Source organism: Arvicanthis niloticus, chromosome 23, assembly GCF_011762505.2.
Source record: "Arvicanthis niloticus isolate mArvNil1 chromosome 23, mArvNil1.pat.X, whole genome shotgun sequence".
Taxonomy (NCBI): Eukaryota; Metazoa; Chordata; class Mammalia; order Rodentia; family Muridae; genus Arvicanthis; species Arvicanthis niloticus.
In genome coordinates, this window is record NC_133430.1 from 30,618,151 (window position 1) to 30,637,544 (window position 19,394).

At 44.8% G+C, this 19,394-nt stretch overlaps 1 protein-coding gene across 1 annotated transcript in view; it reads right to left on the reverse strand.

Moving 5' to 3' along the window:
- Positions 1-1,106: 1,106 nt before the first annotated feature.
- Positions 1,107-19,394, reverse strand: part of Flvcr2 (FLVCR choline and putative heme transporter 2) — a 63,074-nt gene continuing 44,786 nt past the window's right edge. Inside the window, exons 4-10 of the mRNA XM_076921620.1 lie at positions 16,642-16,709; positions 13,875-13,978; positions 10,040-10,150; positions 8,817-8,922; positions 8,569-8,680; positions 7,859-7,914; positions 1,107-2,657 (exon numbers count right to left, since the gene is read on the reverse strand). Coding sequence (XP_076777735.1) covers positions 2,583-2,657; positions 7,859-7,914; positions 8,569-8,680; positions 8,817-8,922; positions 10,040-10,150; positions 13,875-13,978; positions 16,642-16,709 — 632 coding nt within the window. The 3' untranslated portion in view covers positions 1,107-2,582. The remainder of the gene's footprint in view (positions 2,658-7,858; positions 7,915-8,568; positions 8,681-8,816; positions 8,923-10,039; positions 10,151-13,874; positions 13,979-16,641; positions 16,710-19,394) is intronic.

A 19,394-nucleotide genomic window follows, 5' to 3' on the forward strand; every position in this document is an offset into this window, starting at 1 on the left:
GTAAAGAGGACGGCTGATGTTTTTAGTTAAGTACCTAGAAAGCACCAGTGCTTTACAGGGGAAATCCGCCTTACATTGACTTTAAACAGCAAACATGCCATGGCTGTTGTAGCCAAAAAAGTAGACTTCCTGGGGTTTGGTGGTGCTCTGGTCAGGCTCCAGCTCTCATTTAGTATTGTTCTTCAGCTGTGCACAGCTCTGGCTTGTGATGCAGGCTGGCTTCATTTGAAGTGCCAAAAGAGAATGCAGTTCCAGACCTCAAATCCCCATGGCACTGGAAAGTCAGCTCAACGGGAAGAATTACCTTCATCCTTTCATTGTTTTAAGAAGTGGGTCCCTCTGGAGACCACCTGAGAAGGGGCTGAGCGAGTGTAAGATGATGTGGCTCCCTGGGCATACATCATAGGAATGTCTTGACATGCAAGTCCATAAGGTATGAGGTGCAAGTATGCACTTAGCATGTTCTATGAAATATCAGACTCCTTAGGAACCGGGCTCAGCTCCTGCCCTCTGACTAGTAGAGTTGTGGTCTCTCCAGATAAAAATTGCTAAGAAACAAAGTGCCAGAATATCACAGGCATGGGGCACATCTCAAGGCAAGAAAGATAGAAAAAGTGACAGCTATGAGCCTGGGTTACAGACGTTAAGTAGATCAGAGTGGGGAAGGCGAGGAGGGAGCACCCTTTGAGGGAAAGTCACCAAGCTGCCACTGCTAGAACCAGGCTATGGATACTGGCCAGGGCAAACTGGTGTGGGTCTGGGGTGGTCAAACAAAACACTTCAGTGTCCTTTGAGGCAGAGCCAAAGACAACACTGGACCTTCCCTTAGGGAGGAACACATTCGAGCATGCACACAGGACGGGGAAAAGTCAGGGTCACAGATTGGCCACTGAGTTATAGTTTCTATGTAGGCGGTCAGGAACCTTTAAAGTCTCTTTAAAAATCCAACAGGATGTTACACCCTTGTCAACAAAGGACACAGATGCTCTGCTGGCCCCAAGCCCTGCCCTTACCCCCAGCCATCTCCCAGACAATCTCTGGAAATGGTGATAACCTGGTGGGGACCTCCCAAAGCTGCCACTACCTCACTAAATGATGAGGCAGGCCACTTTGAAAATCTTTATTGCCTTAAAATATCTGGTATTACAAACAGGAAATAACAAATTATGTTTTTTTAAATAAATGGATTGAGTAAACATGTCCACTTTGAACAGTTGAAGAAAAAACACCTTTCTCTTGACAGAAAGTAAGGCATCTCTCTCTTTCTTCCATCCCTAACACTCCCTCCACCAGGCTGCTGCTTCCCTCTCATCCACTGCTCAGGTCTATACATGCACACACACACAAACACACGTGTGTACACTCAAGCAGATCCCCTCTGGCCCAGTACTGCAGGCAAACTGGGTAGTCTGGTATGCTATGGCCAGGCAACACAGAGATCCGTGGCCAGGGTCAAGGCACAGGAGCAATTAGCTGCCAGTTTCTCTTTTGGGAAGACAGTAAGAAAGCCCATGAGTATAACCAGCAGACTGGTGGGGGAGGTCAACTGGGATTGATCTAAAAGGAGTCCTTTGAAATGTAAAATATCTGACAAGGATTCTTGCTAGTAGGGGCAGGGAGAAAGTTTGGTTGTTCAAATACAGTCCTCAACATACATGGGATCATGTTTAACTGAAACAGACATGTCTATTTTAAGAGCCACCTTCTACCTCTCTCCTCAGAGATAGCCTTATTATGTGTCAGAGTAGAGTGAGTGAGGCTAACTAACTTTCAATAAAGGTTAGAGCCACGAGCCCCTGATGGCTGCATTTCCCAGTGCAATATCCAGTGAAGATATTCTGAGTGGCTTGGGACACAGAAGGCCCTGGGCAAGCACCACGTTTATAGGAAAACACCTTCCCATCCCAAGTCAGAGCTCCACACACACACACACAGTTGGTTGCACCTAGGCAGAGAACCCTCTCTAACCTGTTTCTCCTTTGGAGCCAAAAAGTTTTGGTTTGGTTTATTGGTGTTTAGTCTCCTTGACTCTCAGGAAAGACAATCTAAAGAAATACTACAGAGTTGGGGGGGGGGGGGGGTCATGGCCAAGAGTTCAGATAGAGCTGCCTTGGAATGATGGGAGGCCTGCTGTGGTGCTACCTCTCATGACCCTCAGGCAGAGCAGGTCGCCTATTCTCAGTAAGAAGTGCTCTTAAGACATTAGAAAAAGTTAATATCCTGAATAAGCTTTCTTAAGATAATTTTGCAAGCATTCTCCACGAGAGAAGAAAGGGATAAGAGAAGGCAAGAGACCAAACAAGGATGGACTCCAACACCCTCCACAGCCTCTCCCAACACTAGCCCAAGACCTAACAGGGAGTGGGGACCAGAATCCAGTCTGCATCTGGAGAGGTGAGGTTTTCCCTGAGTAAACCATCCAGGTTCTCAGGTAGGGTCCAGTAGGCTTAGGCACTGCCGTGCAAAGCACGCATCTTCCAGCTGCTTCTAAAAGTTACTCCATGAAAATCTAAGTACTGGCAGTAACAGCTAACTGGAACCAAGAGGTGAGTGTCTGTGTTCCTGAGTCTCTGGCACCTCTCTCAGAGATGAGCCTCCGACACGACGTTGGGTACCTTGCTGATATTGATCTCCTCCTCCTCTTCCTCCTGGACTTTCTAGAAGGCAAAGAAAACAGCCCTGTAATCGAAGCATACAGACCTCCAGTCTGGCTGAAGCAACTACCTGTCCATGTCCAATCAGTGCACATACAAGCTCAGGAGGCCACTAAGTGTCCCCATAGGTACAAGGAAACGAGCAAGCAGCCCAGCCTGAGTGTGTCCCCCAGACACCATCTCCCACCATCACCACTCATCAGAAGGAACAAAGCCAGCCTCCTGTTCCCACAGCCCCAAACTCAACTCCCCACGTCAGCAACTGAGATGACCCTAGTTCCAGATCGGCACCTCAGAATCTCCAGCTAGCCCGTTGGGAGGCGGCCCCCAGGATGGGGTTTATCGTGATGTTCATGGAATGGATGCCTTTCAAGCAATTTAAGACACCCCACCTAACTGTATATCTGAACCCCATGGCTGTGCAGTTACCCATATTCAGAGAGAGAAACACTGCAGAAGCTTTTGGAGGGTGCCCATTTGGACATGGCTTCTCTGGGGAAGGATGACATGGAGTTCATTTACAGGAAGTCTCCTGGCTCACACTTGGTTAAGTGGGTTTGGGATTAAGTATGGCCTGGAAATTCTCCTGTGGGGACCCTGGTGCATATTGCCAACTTGGGCATTTGTTTTCTAATTGCCAAAAGTGCCTTGAACACAGACATTACTACAGAGCCAGCACTGCTCCAAGCCCAGAGAAGGGTATGCAGGGCCAAGCCAGAGGCAATGCCAGCTGGACAAACTGCTTTTGTCCCTAGGAATGCTTGGGTCCCGTCCATGGCAAGGGCCACAGCTGTAGTAACTAGCCTTTCTCATTCTCAACCTTACAGGCCTCTTGGCACTAGATCTGCCTCAGCTGTTACTAAACCCCATTCAGACAACTCAGAGCTGACTTGGGTCACGCTCTGCATTTGACACACACAAAATGTACACATGCCTGCCTCCTCTAAAGCCCCCACCTCAAAATCACCCTCAGAAATCACTTAGGAAAGATGCAGCCCTACTGACTAGGTGCTGGAAACCCAAGGTTTCATAGTCAAAGTCAAGTCATTCATCCTGTCCTTAGGTTCTCTACCTAAACAGTATCTCACTGATATACAGAATGGGCAGCTGCAACCAGACCTGATGTATGCCTTGTCCTTGCTGGGCTCTGACAATATGTTTATCTCCAAGTCTCTGAGTAACTCTGAGTGCCACAGAGCAGATAATGATCAGGGCTCCAGAAAAAGGATGCCCTGACCACTGTAGCCTCCTTCCTGTCAGCCCCAGCATGACTCTGACCTACCCTTAATTCCAAGTACCTACAGATACCAGTGAGGGCCAAAACACAAGGGTACAGCATGGGTGAGTACTATTACAGGGACTTAAGGTACCTAGTCCCATTCAGTGCTGCCTCTGATATTCTACACTCAATGAGATTGAGCCAACAACTCATTTGATTAACAAATGGAATTGATATACAAGGATCTGGCTCCAACAAGAGTGGAGTTTTACAACTGAAAAAGTAAGCAAGATGGAAATATACATATCGTCTGTAGATGTGAAGTGTAGAGTGTAACTGATTACAAAGTGTGTGTGCGTGTGTGTGTTTGTGTCTCTGTGTTTATGAGAGTATGTTCAAGTGAGTGCAGGCCCTGAAGAGGGCCTCAGAGCCTCTGAAGCTGGAGTTACAGGATCTGAGTTGCTGGGAATTAAACTATTAAACTGGGGCACTATAGTATTAGTATATAATACATATTCATATGTAATATATAAATATATCTTATTTACATTTCTTATTTGCCTTTATCTTCCAACTTAAATACAGCAGAATCTCATGTCACATGACACAAAAGTCACAGTTCCAATTGAAAAATGTTTTCACCAAGAATCTATGTTTTTACAGACACCTATTCCCAGAGTTACTAGGAGAAGTATTCTAAGTCATCCTGTCTCTTTAAACACAGCACAGTGAAAGCCCATGTCCAGGGTGGCCTTTGCTCTTCACACGGGGTTAGATAACAGCATTCCTGACTTAGGCTTCCCCTGTCTCCCAGTAAACACTCTGTTATGGGCTCCTCCCCCTTGCTATCTACTGCCTGCCAACTCTAGAATGTGACTTCAGAATACAAACAGCAGAGAACGAGAGAGATTCTCAGTTTCGAGCCAGCACATCGCCTTGAATGCCCAAAGCACTTCCTACAGAAAAGTTTGCCTTAGAAAATGGGCAAAGGTTTTTCAAAGTGATAAATGCCCAGCCTTGGCACTCATGTACACTACTGAAGGAACGCTGATAGAATTGGCTGCCTCTTTCCAAAGGAGTTAGCAACCCGTAAATTTTTTTTAAAACTGCATGACAGCTGATCCATTTTCCCAGGAAACACTGTACACTTAGCATAGCAACCCAGTTTCCATCATATTAATCCCTAGCCTGTTTGTTATAATGTAGGAGGCACGGGGGGCTATGTGTTTACCGATGAGCGCTAGGGGAACCAGGAAGGTTGCTCCTTCCACGCAGGGCTATCCCTTCCAAGGGAGAGATGCTTAGCCTGATCTTCCCAGAAAGCTGGGGGTGGGTGTGGTTAATAGCCTGGTGACCTTTATGACCCTCATTGGATTCTCCCTAGACCCTTATCTAAGCTTGTTTTTCTCAGTTAATCTATAGAACCCATCTTTATGGAAGGTGTCACATGGACTTTACCAAGAGTTTCAATGTAGTCACCTCTGATCTTTAGCTTACTTTGTTCCTCCAGGAGATTTATATGTTTTGTTATATACACAGGATTGAGTTAACTACCACCAGGAAAGTTTACTCCAAAATGTTCTGTGATTATAAAATGTCTAAAATAAACTACTCAGAATTAGACTCCCCAAGTTTAAACCAACACCTGGCTCTTAGTTGTGCCAAACCAAACTGCCTTCCTGCCTCCCACAGGTCATTATCAGTCTGCAGGGTGTGGTGGTCACAGAGATAACCCCTCCCCCACTATATTAACACCACTCACTCAAACCAAGTGAGTTAACCAGCCACGAATTAAAGTAGTGTTTATAACAATCATAAATACTTTAAATGTCCAAACAGAAAATTGTTCAATAAATTATGGCTTCCTCATATTAAAGAAGACTATGAAGTCATCAAAAGTACATTGTGGAAAACTGGTAGCCTTGGAGTGTTGTAATTAGTAATTAGAATAGAGTTATTTAAAGAAGGAGAAGGAGGGGAAGGAAGGACATGGGGGGGAGAGGGAGGGAGAAAGTGGGAGAGAGAGAGACAAAGACCAATCAAACAACAAAGCCCAAAACAAAACCCAGCCAGGTGTGGTAGCTCATACCTGTAGTCCCAGCACTCATGAGGCTAAAGCAGGAGAATCAATCCTGAGTTTGAGGCCAGCCTGGGCTGTGTAGTAAGTTCTGTACTAGCCACAGATAAATAATAAGATGATGTCTAAAAACAAACCAAAAAGCCAAGGCTGAAGAGATGGCTGGCTCAATGGTTAAAGCACTCTCCGGATCAGCATAAGGACATGAGTCGAGATCCCTAGACCCCAGTCGAATGTTGGGTGGCCATGGTAACCCACCTGTAATTCATGCAACAAAAAGTGGAGTCGAGATTCCCCAGAACAACCTGGCTAACCAAACTAGCTATATGCACGAGGATGGGTTCAGCTAGATAGTCTGCTTCAGTGAAGAAGGTAGAAGATGAACAAGGAAGAGTCCTGACACCAACCATGGGTCTCTACATGCAGGCACATACCCAACCACACATAAGCAAACATGCATACACATGAAAGGGGGGAGTGTGTGTATTCACATATATGTGTATGTGCGTTTCCATGCATATATGGCAAATAACGTTTCTAGATGATAGAATTATGACATGATTTAAAGACTTTTGTATACATGCTATGTTCATTTTTTTTTCTATGAAGGATGGTATTGTATTTGTAATGAATTTGATTGCGTGTGTGTGTGTGTGTGTGTGTGTGTGTGTGTGTGTGTGTGTGTGTGTAAAACAAAACAAATATCCTACTTTGGTTCCTCACACTCCCAATTCCTTTCCTCCTCCCTTGACCCTGCCTCCTCCTCCATGCTGGGACTGAAGGCCGGCTCTGGGAATACTAAGTAAACACTCTGCCACTGAGCTTCCCACTCAGACTTTAGCCTATCATTTTGGCTAAAGTGGTTTCCAGCTGATATGGGCAGATGAGAAACACTTTTCTGTTCTAGAACATAACCCTGGTCCCACTCCACCCCCACCCCCCACTGCCACCAGCTCCTGCTTCTTGACTTGCCCTTTTATTAGAGGTCTTCTGACAACCTGTGGGCTCCATCCCCATAACTCTGCCTATGATGAGGCGATCACCAATACCGTCACAGGGTAGTCAATCCAGGTGCTTATGTTCCCTTGAGAGTCACAGACACCAAGTTTATAGCAGTGAAGCCAAGGACCCAAAACTTAGTTCAGGATCACAAGAGGAGATGCTGTTTAGCAGTTTGTGTTAGTAATGATAATGCTCTGAGAACCACCAAAGGAGACTGGAGGCTGGCTGAAAGTCAAAGATGGACAAGGAGAAGCAGCTCAGTGGTTAAGAGAACTGGTTGCTCTTACAGAAGACTGATGTCTGGTTCCCAGCACCTACATGATTGCTCAAAAGCACCTGCAATTCCAGTTCCAAGGAATATGATACTTTCTTCTGGCCTCTGTGGTCTCTGGGCATGCACATGGAACACGTATGTACAAGCAGGCAAATACTCAGAACACATAAAATAAAAATAAATCTTTTGAAAAATTTAGAAAAGAAAATGGGCCGGGCGGTGGTGGCGCACGCCTTTAATCCCAGCACTTGGGAGGCAGAGGCAGGCGGATTTCTGAGTTTGAGGCCAGCCTGGTCTACAGAGTGAGTTCCAGGATAGCCAGGGCTACACAGAGAAACCCTGTCTCAAAAAAAACAAAAAAAAAAAAAAAAAAAAAAAAAAAAAAAAAAAAAAAAGAAAAGAAAAAAAAAGAAAGAAAAGAAAATGGAAGAAGATTCTAAGAAATAAGAGCAGTACAGGACACCCACTGAGGAAATTCTTTGGATGCCATGTTTATGAGTGGTGAGCTTGTCACACAGTTCCCACAAAAACCAGTTTTTCTGGGAGCTCCTGTAAGCCCTGCCTGTGTTACTACATCCTTATCAATGGCTTAAGACCCAGATCCTACCCGCACCAAGCTCGCACACACTCACAGTCTCAGGAATATCCATGTTCGCCCTCTGTCTCCGAAGATCTGACTTAATGAAAGCTGATAAAAAAAAAAAAAAAAAAAAAAAAAAAAAAAGTAGAGCGTCAAAGCAAAGTCATCAAGCCAATCCACTGGTCAAGGTCACATAACAGGAGGAATCTTCGTTTCTCTAAGGATCACCACTATTCCAATCCTATATCAGAACATCAGGAGACTTACAAAGATCCTGAGTTAATTCCCAGCAACCACATGGTGGCTCACAACCATCTGTAATAGGATCTGATGCCCTCTTCTGGTGTGTCTGAAGACAACAGGACTGTGTATTCAACATACATTAAAAAAAGAAGAAGAAGAACATCAGGATAGAGCTGGCATCATCACACCAAGGCAAGGCTGTGCTTGAGAGGCAGAAACCAATGATGACACTGGCAGTCACCTAAGGATCTCTTTAAAAGGGACTTTATACATACTAACCACCACCCACAAACCCTCAGTATACAAATTAGGAAACTAGGGGCCCCAGAGCCTGGTCCACTTGTATAAGCTGTGGCAGTCAACATCAAACATGGGCTATCTGATGCCAAAAGCCACTAACCCATCTCAAACAGATCCACCAAGCCCTCTCATCTACCCATTAGAATCATCGGTCAACACACAGGTGCCGACATCCCACAAGTTGCCTGAGCCTCATCGGGCTCTCCGACCACCACTCACCTGTTAGAGCTGATCCAAGGGCAAGGAACACACACAGGAAGATGTTCCCAGGCACGGTTCCGTAGTTGTCAATAATCTGGCCTTGGGATATGGTGAAGATGATCCCGAATACCTGGAAATACATAAGGCAGGGAACCGGCTCAATCGAGTAGACCATGGGAGGATTAAGATGCCATACTGTTACAGGATCACAGCAAGGCAAGAAGCAAAGAAAAAAAAAAAAAAAAAAAAAAAAAACAGGATCCTACCTGTGCCGACACGTTGAGGAGGCCAGATGACACACCTTCAGATTCTGGGTATGTGAGCTCCACAGCAAACTCAAACCCCAGGGGCAGATAGCCAGTCATGAAGAAGCTAAAGTCCAAACCCAGAGAGCAAGGCAATGGAGCACCTCCAGAACAAAATTAGGAGCCCTCCTCTCCCCCTTAGACTCCTTCCCTCCCTCCCCCTCTCCCTCCCCTGCTTTTCTCTTCCCAGCAGGTTATCTGTCCAGCCTCTACAGTGGTCTATGTAAAATGGGGAGCTCTCTGCGGACATCTAGGCCTTGTGCTCAGTGGGTCTCTAATGTCTCCCATGTTCTTCCCTCCAGCAAGCAATGACACATTAGCATTTATGGAAGGGACAAGAGTGCCTGTGTGTTTCAGTTTCAGTTGTGAGTATGTGTCCCAGGTCCACAGGTCCTGAGTTAGAAGGGGAAATCCCTGGACATGGGCTACATCATACATCACCTTGGACCTCTGGAACCTAGGAGGAGGAGTTTGGAGTTCTCTTTATTTCCTCCCCAGTAGGAGGTCAAGAAGCACTGACAGCCAGGTATCCACCTCTCACACACTTTCAGAGCCGGGCTCATACTGCCTGAGGGAAAATGGCTGGGAGGTGGAGCCCAGCAAAGTCTCTAAAAAATGCCTGTGGCTCTGTGTATTTTGTCACCTGACACATCTGAGGATGCCAGTTCCTTCCACCAGCACCATGCTCCCTTGTGTCTGCATACCCTGTGATCTCTCATTCCTTACAACCACCCTCCAAAGTTGGCCACACTTGGTTTCATTTTTAGATGAGGAGACAGAAGCTCAGAGCATGCCTGTGCTCTAATGCCCTAGACCCAGAGCCACTAAACAGTCCCTGGAATCTCAGATGTCTTGAAGGCTCCATCCCAACAGGACAGCCCAGCTACCTGTGACTCAGTTTTTGTTTTGTTTATGGTTTTTGACACAAAGTCTCTCTACATAGCCCTAGCTGTGTAGGAAACTGTAACTTACCATGTAGACCAGGCTGCCCTCAAACTCACAGAGATCTGCCTGCCTCTGCCTCCTGGGTGATGGCATTGAAGGCATGCTTCAACACCATTTCCACATCTCCTGAGGCCAGTGAGGAGGCAGCAAAAGGAATATGCATTGTATCCTAGGCTACAGGCCACTCTAGGAACCAGGGGATGTATTTCTCAATTAAATAAGTCAAACGTGGAACTTACCCCAGTGTGCCAGCAGTGATGAATACTACCCACAAATGGTTCAGGTTCAAGGTGAATGTGTATACCACCATGCCCACCAGAGTCATGATATACACTACCAGGGTTGTCTCCCTGTGGATAAACGCAAAAGAGTTGAGTTGCATACTCTTCTAACAGTGCCTAGCAGGCTCACCTGTTCATTCCACAAGGATCTGCTAAATATGTGCTCTATTTTCAGATCTCTGGAGTATGCTGGCACATCTGCCTTCATAGAAGTGTCTCCATGTAGGTGAGGAACACTAATCCAACAATTATTCATTTACAATAAAAAGTTACACCATGACCAATATTACAAAGAGTAAGACTATGAAGTCATTCTACCAGCCGCATGCTCTGTTTCTGTACAGACTTCTCCATATATGCATTGGCTAGAGTCAAGGTGCTGATGGCCAAGACTACTTAGAGCCGACGCCGCCTCCTCCTCTTCCTCCTCCTCCTGTCCTCTTCTTCCTCTTCTTCCTCTTCTTCCTCTTCTTCCTCTTCCTTTTCCTCTTCCTCTTCTTCTTCTTTCTCTCTCTCTCTCTCTCTCTCTCTCTCTCTTTCTTTCTTTTTTTGAGATAGGGTTTCTCTGTGTAGCCCTGACTGTCCTGGAACTCACTCTATAAACCAGACTTGTCTCAAACTCTGAGATCCACCTGCCTCTGGTTCCCAAGTGCTGGGATTAAAGGCCTGAGCCACCACTGCCCGGCTCCCTTAAAAGCTTTCAACACTAACTACATTTGGAGTATCAAACCCCCATAGCAACGCTGGGCAGTAGTCTGGCTTGCTGACTCCCTCTGTAAGTTCTTCCAGTGCTCATTTGCACAGCTTCTCTGGTTGACTCTATTGGATCTGAACCACTTTGCTCCAGACAATGGAGCTGAAAGAGAATGTTCTCGAATCCTAAACTAAGCGCGCTCTACTCCCAAGGCAAAGGGAGAACCTGTCGCCTACTTCCTGCCGCCTTTTTCTTTGTGTTGGATCTGATGTCAGACTCACCCCTCCCATGCTCTTCCACACACTCCCTATGCAGTGCTGGCCACCCAGGAGTGTCTTGTAGCCCTGATTCCCGCAAACAGACTTGCATTCTGTTCCCCGTACCACTCTGCATTGGGTGCTGGCTTAGCACACCCTTCTGCCTGCCATGAACACCAGGACACAGACACGAGTGCTCAAAACTATTATATGTCTCCTCAGAAGCCAGGAACACAGTGGGACAGGATAAGCACACTATGGTATATGAAACTATTAATTATTTGAGTTTGTTGTGGTCTGACCCTTCCAGCATAGCTTTACGTATGACCCATCAGAGCAAAGGTCAATAAGAACTGTTATGTCTAAAATGGCTGGAGTCAGAGCCGACCCCTGGGCAGCACTGCCTGCACCTGCGTAGGAACTCATGGGTTTTGTGGGGATTTTTTTTCCTTTATAAACTGACACAAAAAGATGTCCGTTGTCATAGTTTCAGACCCAAATCTGAACTATGCCCCTGGTCTGACCAGTGTTAAGGTACGCGTTCAATAAACCATTCCTGTCTGATTGAGTTTGGTGTTCATGTGGTTTGTGAAGCAACTCTTAGACCACAGCAGTGTTCAGATTCTGTTACATACTTTACATGTGTTATGACTGCAATCTCTGGCCACTCAAAATTTTACCAATGAAGAAACAGAGGTTCATTATGTGTTCAAAGTCACTAGCTGAAGCTGGAGGCAAATGAGCACACGCCTTTAATCCCAGTACTTGGGAGGCAGAGGCAAGTGAATTTCTGAGTTGTAGTCTAGCCTGGTCTACAGAGCAAGTTCCGGGACAGCTAGGAATACACAAAAGAAACCTTTTCTCAAACAAAGAGTCAGTAGCTGAATCAGTGGAGAAGGTAGGATCAGAACCCAAGCTTAGTTTGAAACATCAGAAATGTCTCAAGCTACACATCAGAAGAGTAATTTAGTATGCACTTGCATGTTGCAAAGAGGTTTACGCCATAGCCTCCAGAAGATGCAACTCTGCCCTGGTTTTGAGAATAAGGGGCCTCCACCCTTCACTCTACCCACTCCTTCTATTTCCACCACCATGCAGAAAGCATACTGAGGAACGTGAGTGACTCTTAGTGATTCTACAAACCCACCAGAGAATAAGAAAGAAAGGAAGAAAAATAAAAACCAAACCAAAAAAAAAAAATTCTTCTTGCTGTGTTTGTTAAACTACAACTCTACCTTCATATAGTAGCTACTTAAAAGAAAGAAACAAACAAACCTATTCCTAGTCCCAGCCTGAGAGAGCCCTTAATTGCCAGGTTCCAGCCTCCAACCCAGAGTAGAAAAATCCAGGAGTTTGGAGAGTAAGTGAATGATTGACAGCTGGACACTTGTACTAAGCATAGAGCAGGAGTCTTCCCAGGCCTCTGCTATATTTTCTAATTCATCTAAATAAATCTTCTGGCTGCCCACGACACAGCCAGGCTAACATTCCAATCCCTCCCTTCTCCTGCTGCAGGGCAGGCACTGGAAGAAGGGACACATCTGTCCTCTTGTGGGGGGTGGCCAGCCTTCAGTGCTTTTTATCCGGCCGAAACAAGCAACTAACAGATGCAGAGACGAGAAGGCAGCCAAGCTTTGCCAGCCGTAATTAAGCCGAGCCAGGCTCCTCATCCCTGGGAGTGGCCTCAGCTGGCCTTTGACTAGGCCAACCAAAGTGAGACTTGACCTGCCCAGAGGCTTACAGAAGTGAGTTTGTGCGGCAGAGAACAGGTCGACCACTGTCTTTTGCCTCCAGACGCTGGAAACTTTGGAGGCTTCAACAAAGCCCCTGGAATGTTTCCCGCCCCAGTGCAGCACCATCCTGGTAGCTGACCCACAGCTAATGTTCACTGAACACCCTCTGCATGAGGCAGAACTGGCAATGGTAGCCCATATTTGCCTAGCATATACAAGTCCAGAGTTCTCAACACATGGGTATAAGTTAGAAATAGGTTGGGAGATTGTCCTTTGGTTCTCTGGAGAATTCCTCCAAGGCTGATTGATGAACCGATGCCCAAAAAACACTAAAATCTTCCCACCTGCATCCCCAGGCTGATAGTACAAGCACATGCCACCATGTGTGTCTTTTTAAGTGTATCCTGGGGATCAAATTTAGGTTCTCAGATTTTCAGGACAAGCGCTTCTCAATTGAGCCGTTTCTCCAACCCCAGCTTGCATTTACAAAGCAGACCCTTCTTCTACACTGGCATCTGGAGAGTGGGATGTCAGGATTTTGTAGGCCAGAATTAGGTTGGCATATACTAAAATTGTTTATGATCACTCTGGGCTCTTAGGGGTATACTGGCTAATCGGGCCCAAGGCACATGATATTTGCAAACAAGACAAAAACAATGGCAAGATGAAATGCACTGCAAACTGGACTAAAACACAGAGAGCTCAGTTAGCCTAGAGCAGCCAAAGGCATGGGTCAGTGAAATCGCCTGATGATTACTCCTTGGGGTTTCCACAAACTTTCCAACTCTGAGATTCCCCCCACACACACACACATTTTGTTTTCTCTTCTCTGTCCTCTTTTCTTTCCACAAGGATTTTTGATAGGGAGGAAGACTAAGCCAGCCTCCGTGTCCGCTGCTCTGAGTCCTCCCAAGATTCCACAGAGTGAGTAGAGTTCCACTTTGTAAATGAGGAATCCGAGGCTCAGAGTAAATAAGTCAGAACTGCCTGTTTGACCACTTAGACCTCCAGCCACTACCCTGCCCCAGAGCTAACTAGCTATGTCCCTAACGTGCATGTCATTTCAAATGCAAGGGGCCCCAGTTCTTGATAAAAAAAGAGTCACTCACTTGTACGTTTTGGATTTATCCAGCCAGATGCCTGAAATCATAGCTCCAAACATCCCGGCTATGACGATGGTCAGACCGATTCTTCCAGCATTCACTTCTTCCCCCTGGGGAGACCACAGAGACCACCCCAAGGTGGCCAGTATTTATCAAATACCAGGACAAGATGGCCCCTATGATAACAACCTCAAGAAAATTCTAGAATAGTTGTTCTTAACAACAATAATACCACAGCTGTGCATCTATGGCCCTGTATGCTGGGATAACATGATCAGCCAAATTTTGTCCTTAAAACCACTTACAGGCGCGCGCGCGCACGCGCGCGCGCACACACACACACACACACACACACACACATATATACAAAATTTTCTAATTTAATTTTTTTGAAACAGGATCTTACTATATAACATCATCTAACCTGGAACTTGCTAAGTAGACTAGGTTGACCTTGAACTTACAAAGAACCACCTGCCTCTGCCTCCCAAGTGCTGGGATTAATGAAGTACACCACCATGCTCACTTGCCCAAATATTTTTAAATTAATCCTTACAGCAATTCTATCTTATGTATCATTGTTTCTATTTTTATAGAGGAAAAAATTTCCTGGAACATATACATTTATTTCATCCTATTTTTCAGATGAGTCTAACCTGTGGCCATGTATCTCATGATAGCTATGAATGTGACCCAACATATTTGTAGGTGACAATGTCATTTTGCAATGTTAAAACATGTTGGACAGTCCTTATAATAATAATATATGATATTATTATATTATATGTAATATGTAATATTGATATAATATATAATGACAATGTTTACATTATTGTTTAATTCTCATAATCCCCACCTTATAATTAGAGTCAGTCTGTATCCATTTGATGATATGAAACAGAGGCACAGTGAGATTAACCTGTTAGCCCAAGGTCACAGGCACACATTTTTTAAAGACAGAACTGGGATATGATCTTAGACCTAACAATGGCAGCTTTCTGCCCCCGCAAGTGTGACATCCACGGCCTTGGTGTGCCTGGCTCTCTAAAACTCAGTTTCACTTGCCCAACATCCAGCCTCACTGGTTCTGGAAACATTTTTCTAAGATTTATTTATTTAGATCTCATTATAGGTAGTTGTGAGCCACCATGTGGTTACTGAGAATTGAACTCAGGACCTCTGGAAGAGCTGCCAGTGCTCTTAACTTCTGAGCCATCTCTCCCACACAACATTTTTCTTAAATGCTTTAATTGGTTCCAGGACAGCCAGGTCTACATAGAAAGACCTTGCATCAAACAAACAAACAAACAAACACAAATTAATTAATTAATTAATTAGACATAAACCTCTCTCTCTCTCTCTCTCTCTCTCTCTCTCTCTCTAGCCTGAAACTTACAGAAACCTGCCTGCCTCTGCCTCCTGAGTTCAGGAACTAAAGGCATGGACCACTTTGCCCAGCTACAATTACCTCTTGCAATGTTTTTTTTTTATGTCATATATAGACATCTCTATAGCTGGGGCTATAGAGATGACTTAGCAGTTATGAGCTGGGAAGAGCTGGCTGCTCTTCTCAGAGGCCCAGGTTCAATTCCCAGAACCTACATGGCAGCTTAAACCTCTCTGTAACTCTAGTCTCTGGGGATACAGTGTGCTCTTCTAGTCTATGTAGACATTATACATATATATGGTGCATAGATATTCTAGCAGGCAAAATACCATACACATAAAAATAAATAAAAAATAGAAAAGAACACTTTAATTGAACATATAGGAGTTCAAAATTAAAAATTTCCCATAGGAGCTAGAGAGATGGCTCAGTGGTTAAGAGCACTGACTGCTTTTCCAGAGGTCCTGAGTTCAATTCCCAGCAACTACATGGTGGCTCATAACCATCTGTAATGGGATCTGATGTCCTCTTCTGGTATCTGAAGACAGTGATGGTATACTCATATAAATAAAATAAAATAAATAAATACATAATTTAAAATGAAATTCAGATTTATTAAAAGAAAAAACATTTCCCATATAATAAATATTATAGGACTATACATATATCCAAGGGTTGCTACTTATTCTCTAGCCTTTTTTATATAAACTTTTTTATTCTATTTTATATGTTTTTTATTCTATTTTATATATTTTATATGCCTACATGTATGCATATATAACACATCCATGGCCAGTGGTTTCAAGAGGCCAGTAGAAGGTTTCTAATCCCCCAGAACTGAAGTTCCAAGTAGTTGGGAGCCATTGTGTGGGTTCTGAGTTCTGAGTCCAGGTCCCCTGGAAGAGTTGCTACTGTTCTTACTTCTCTCTAACTCTTAGTCTCTACTCTAAGAAAAAAAAAAAAACCAAAAACAAAAACAATAAAACATTGCAAGAGGTAATTGTAGCTGGGCAAAGTGGTCCATGCCTTTAGTCCCTGAACTCAGGAGGCAGAGGCAGGCAGGTTTCTCTAAGTTTCAGGCTAGCCAAGGCTGTATAATGGAATTCTGCCTCAGAAGAGGGGCAGGGGTAGTTATATGTCCTTTGCAGAAGAGAGAGAAGTCTAAGATGAGAACAAGCTTGTCATAATATGACATAGTCTACTGTGACATAGTTTAAAATCACCAAAACTTAAATTGAGACCTAGGGACATCTACCTCCAAATCCCATAAGCACACCCCCATCGGAGGCTACCTAGAACTAGCTAAACCCAAGAGCAGACCACTACCCAGCCTCTTCAGAGACAGATAGTATCTCTCTGTACATCACGCTTGGGAATCTGCCTTACCGGGTAGTGCAAAATCACCATGCGATTCAGCAGAGTGGATAAGGCATAGAAAGCACCAGCATTCAGACCTGAAGGAGGAAGGGTGACACACGTTAGGATCTGCCCAGACCACAGGCTAACATCTCCCTCCTCACCACAGCCATCATGGAAGTCCTCTAGTGAGGGAAGACATCTTCATCCCCACTCCCACTCTGTGCGATGTCCTCAGAGGAGAAAAATTCAGGGATATATGAGGCAACTTTCTGATTCTTCTGAAAGAAATGCCTGAGAACAATTCAGAGTAGCCATCGGAACCCTTTCTTAGCCACGATCCCCTTAGCCTGACCTGGGAATGACTCTGTGCAGGACCACTCTGGTCAGAACCATTCACGATCCTCCTTTCAACTTTCTCTGAGTGTGGAAAAAGCAGCTAATGGTGCTTCTTCCCTGATTTTACAAGTTATTTTTAAAAATTGGCTTTTTTAAACTAGAAAGGGGGAATTATACCCCACAAGGTCACCAAAAGCATACCTTGCTTTTGTCTTGTTTTAAATTTTCTGCAAACTGATGCTAAAGGTCAGTCTGCAGCGGATCACCACTGGCATCCAGTTACTTCCAACTTATTTGCCAGGGTCTTGTGGAGAGACCCCTTAACAATACTTGGTGTGGTCCTGATCCTGTTTTAATTTGGGGTCATGGGTGAGTCTATATTTTTCAGAAAAAGAAATTGGAGCCTGATGGCTGCCTAAAAGACTGGTCCTTAAGTGAACACAGATCTTGAGCCTAATAATTATGATTCTAATGATAAAGATGGCTCAAAATTTTTATCAACCAGCTGATTTAACTTGGTATATAGTCTCCACTCTTACTGTAGAGTAAGTAATTTTTACGAAGACACCCACCTGGTGGCCAGACTTTGTGTCTGATCTCTGCTAATTAGCAGTTGGATTAGATACTGAAATACTTCCACTTCCAACCTTATTTTCTACATTGCTTGGATAATCATGTTGCTTTTAACTTTTGAACCTTGTATTTTAATCAGATTGATTGCCCTCACACAGGATCACTCTCAACAAGCTCAGCTATTCATCATGGCAGTTACACATCGCTGTGAAGAACTGCATCTAGTGCATGCCCACAGGTCCTTTGGTCTGAATGTGGTCTTGGTCTAAAGAGTGTGCCAATGATGGCTGGTTAGTCAATGACAGGTAAGATTGTTTTGAGCTCCTATAAACCTAAGACAGAGGTATACATCATTATGCTATGTATGTTTTCCTCAATGACGGGTAATTATAGGAGTAATTTCTAGCTCCTATAAACCTAAGGCAGAGGCATACATCAATATGCTATGTATGATTTCCTCAATGACAGGTAATATAGGAGTAATATAAATGCCAACCTAAGCCAGGCACAGTCACCTAGCCACTCTAGACCCTAGATGGGATGAAATATTGTGCCCCGTCCAGATATTGGCACTGCATCTTAAAAAAATTAAGGGGGACTGTGCCCTTCCCCCAGGCCTGAGTAGGCCTGCAAGTAATTTACCACAATAGAACAAGCAACAGTAGGACCTGAGATGCATTGCATTACCAGCCTTGGTGCCTTGGAGCCTGCTACCTGAGCTAAGAAGAATGGACTGCCTGCTGAGCTAGCCTTGACACCTTCTGCTATTTCCTTGCCCAGCCCCTGGGCTGAACCAAGCAAGAAGAGACTCTGGGGGGGGGGGTCCCCTTTATATGTGAAAGCAAATTATTAAACTTCGGGCCTTGATCAGAATACTTTGTCTTGGCCCCATGTTTCTCTCGCCCTCCTTTCCCGTTAATTCCCAGGCTTCATCTCAGGAGAACCCGTTACTCGTGGCTGCAGGCAGCTACATACCATTACACCACGATCCCCTTAGCCTGGCCTGGGAATGACGCTGTGCAGGACCACTCTGGTCAGAACCATTCACGACCCTCCTTTCAACTTTGTCTAGACCTGGAGGGTTCAAACAGCGGTGGGCGTTCTCCACTTTCTCCTGCTAAGCCTACTTCCTCTATGAGCATCCAGACTTTGGAGCCTTGGCATCCTTCCACCTGCTGGCTGTTTCTCTCCTCTCTCCATTCCTATAGGTCTATCGTGTGAAATTAAACCACATCCCATTGAGCATATAGTTAACGTCCTACTCCAACAGATTATTCAACAAATCATGGAGTACCTAGAAATAACTGGTAGAAACAGAGGATAAGGGACTGGGGAGGAGGCTCAGTTGGTAAAGTTTCTGCCGCTAAAGCATGGAGACCTGAGTTTGGATCCCTAGATTACATGCACAGAGCCAGGAGTCCGTAACCCCTGAGCTTTGAAGAAGGGCAAAGACAAGCCGATCTTGGTATTCACTGGCCATCCAGCCTAGCAAAACTGATAAGCTCCAGATTTCAGTCAGAGCCTAGGCTTCAAAAGAATAAAGTCTGTCTCAGACCCTTCTCCACAAATTGAATGTGAAGTGTGCTTGTGGTAGCCTTGTGAGCCTCAAAAACAAACAAACCAACAAACATACAAACAAAACCAACCAACCAACCAAACAAACAAACAAAAAAACCACTAGTCCCCTAGTATGCTTTATGGAATACTTGTTTATACTTTTTAATTCAATTTGTGGAGAAGGGTCTAAGACAGGACACACAGCTCCAGCAGGGGTTGCCTTGGGAGTTGTTCTTCAGTAGAACCAGTCCACAGAGTCTCAGCTCCAAAAGGCATCTAGATGCTGCTTCTCTTTGGGCCTCAAGATTTTGACC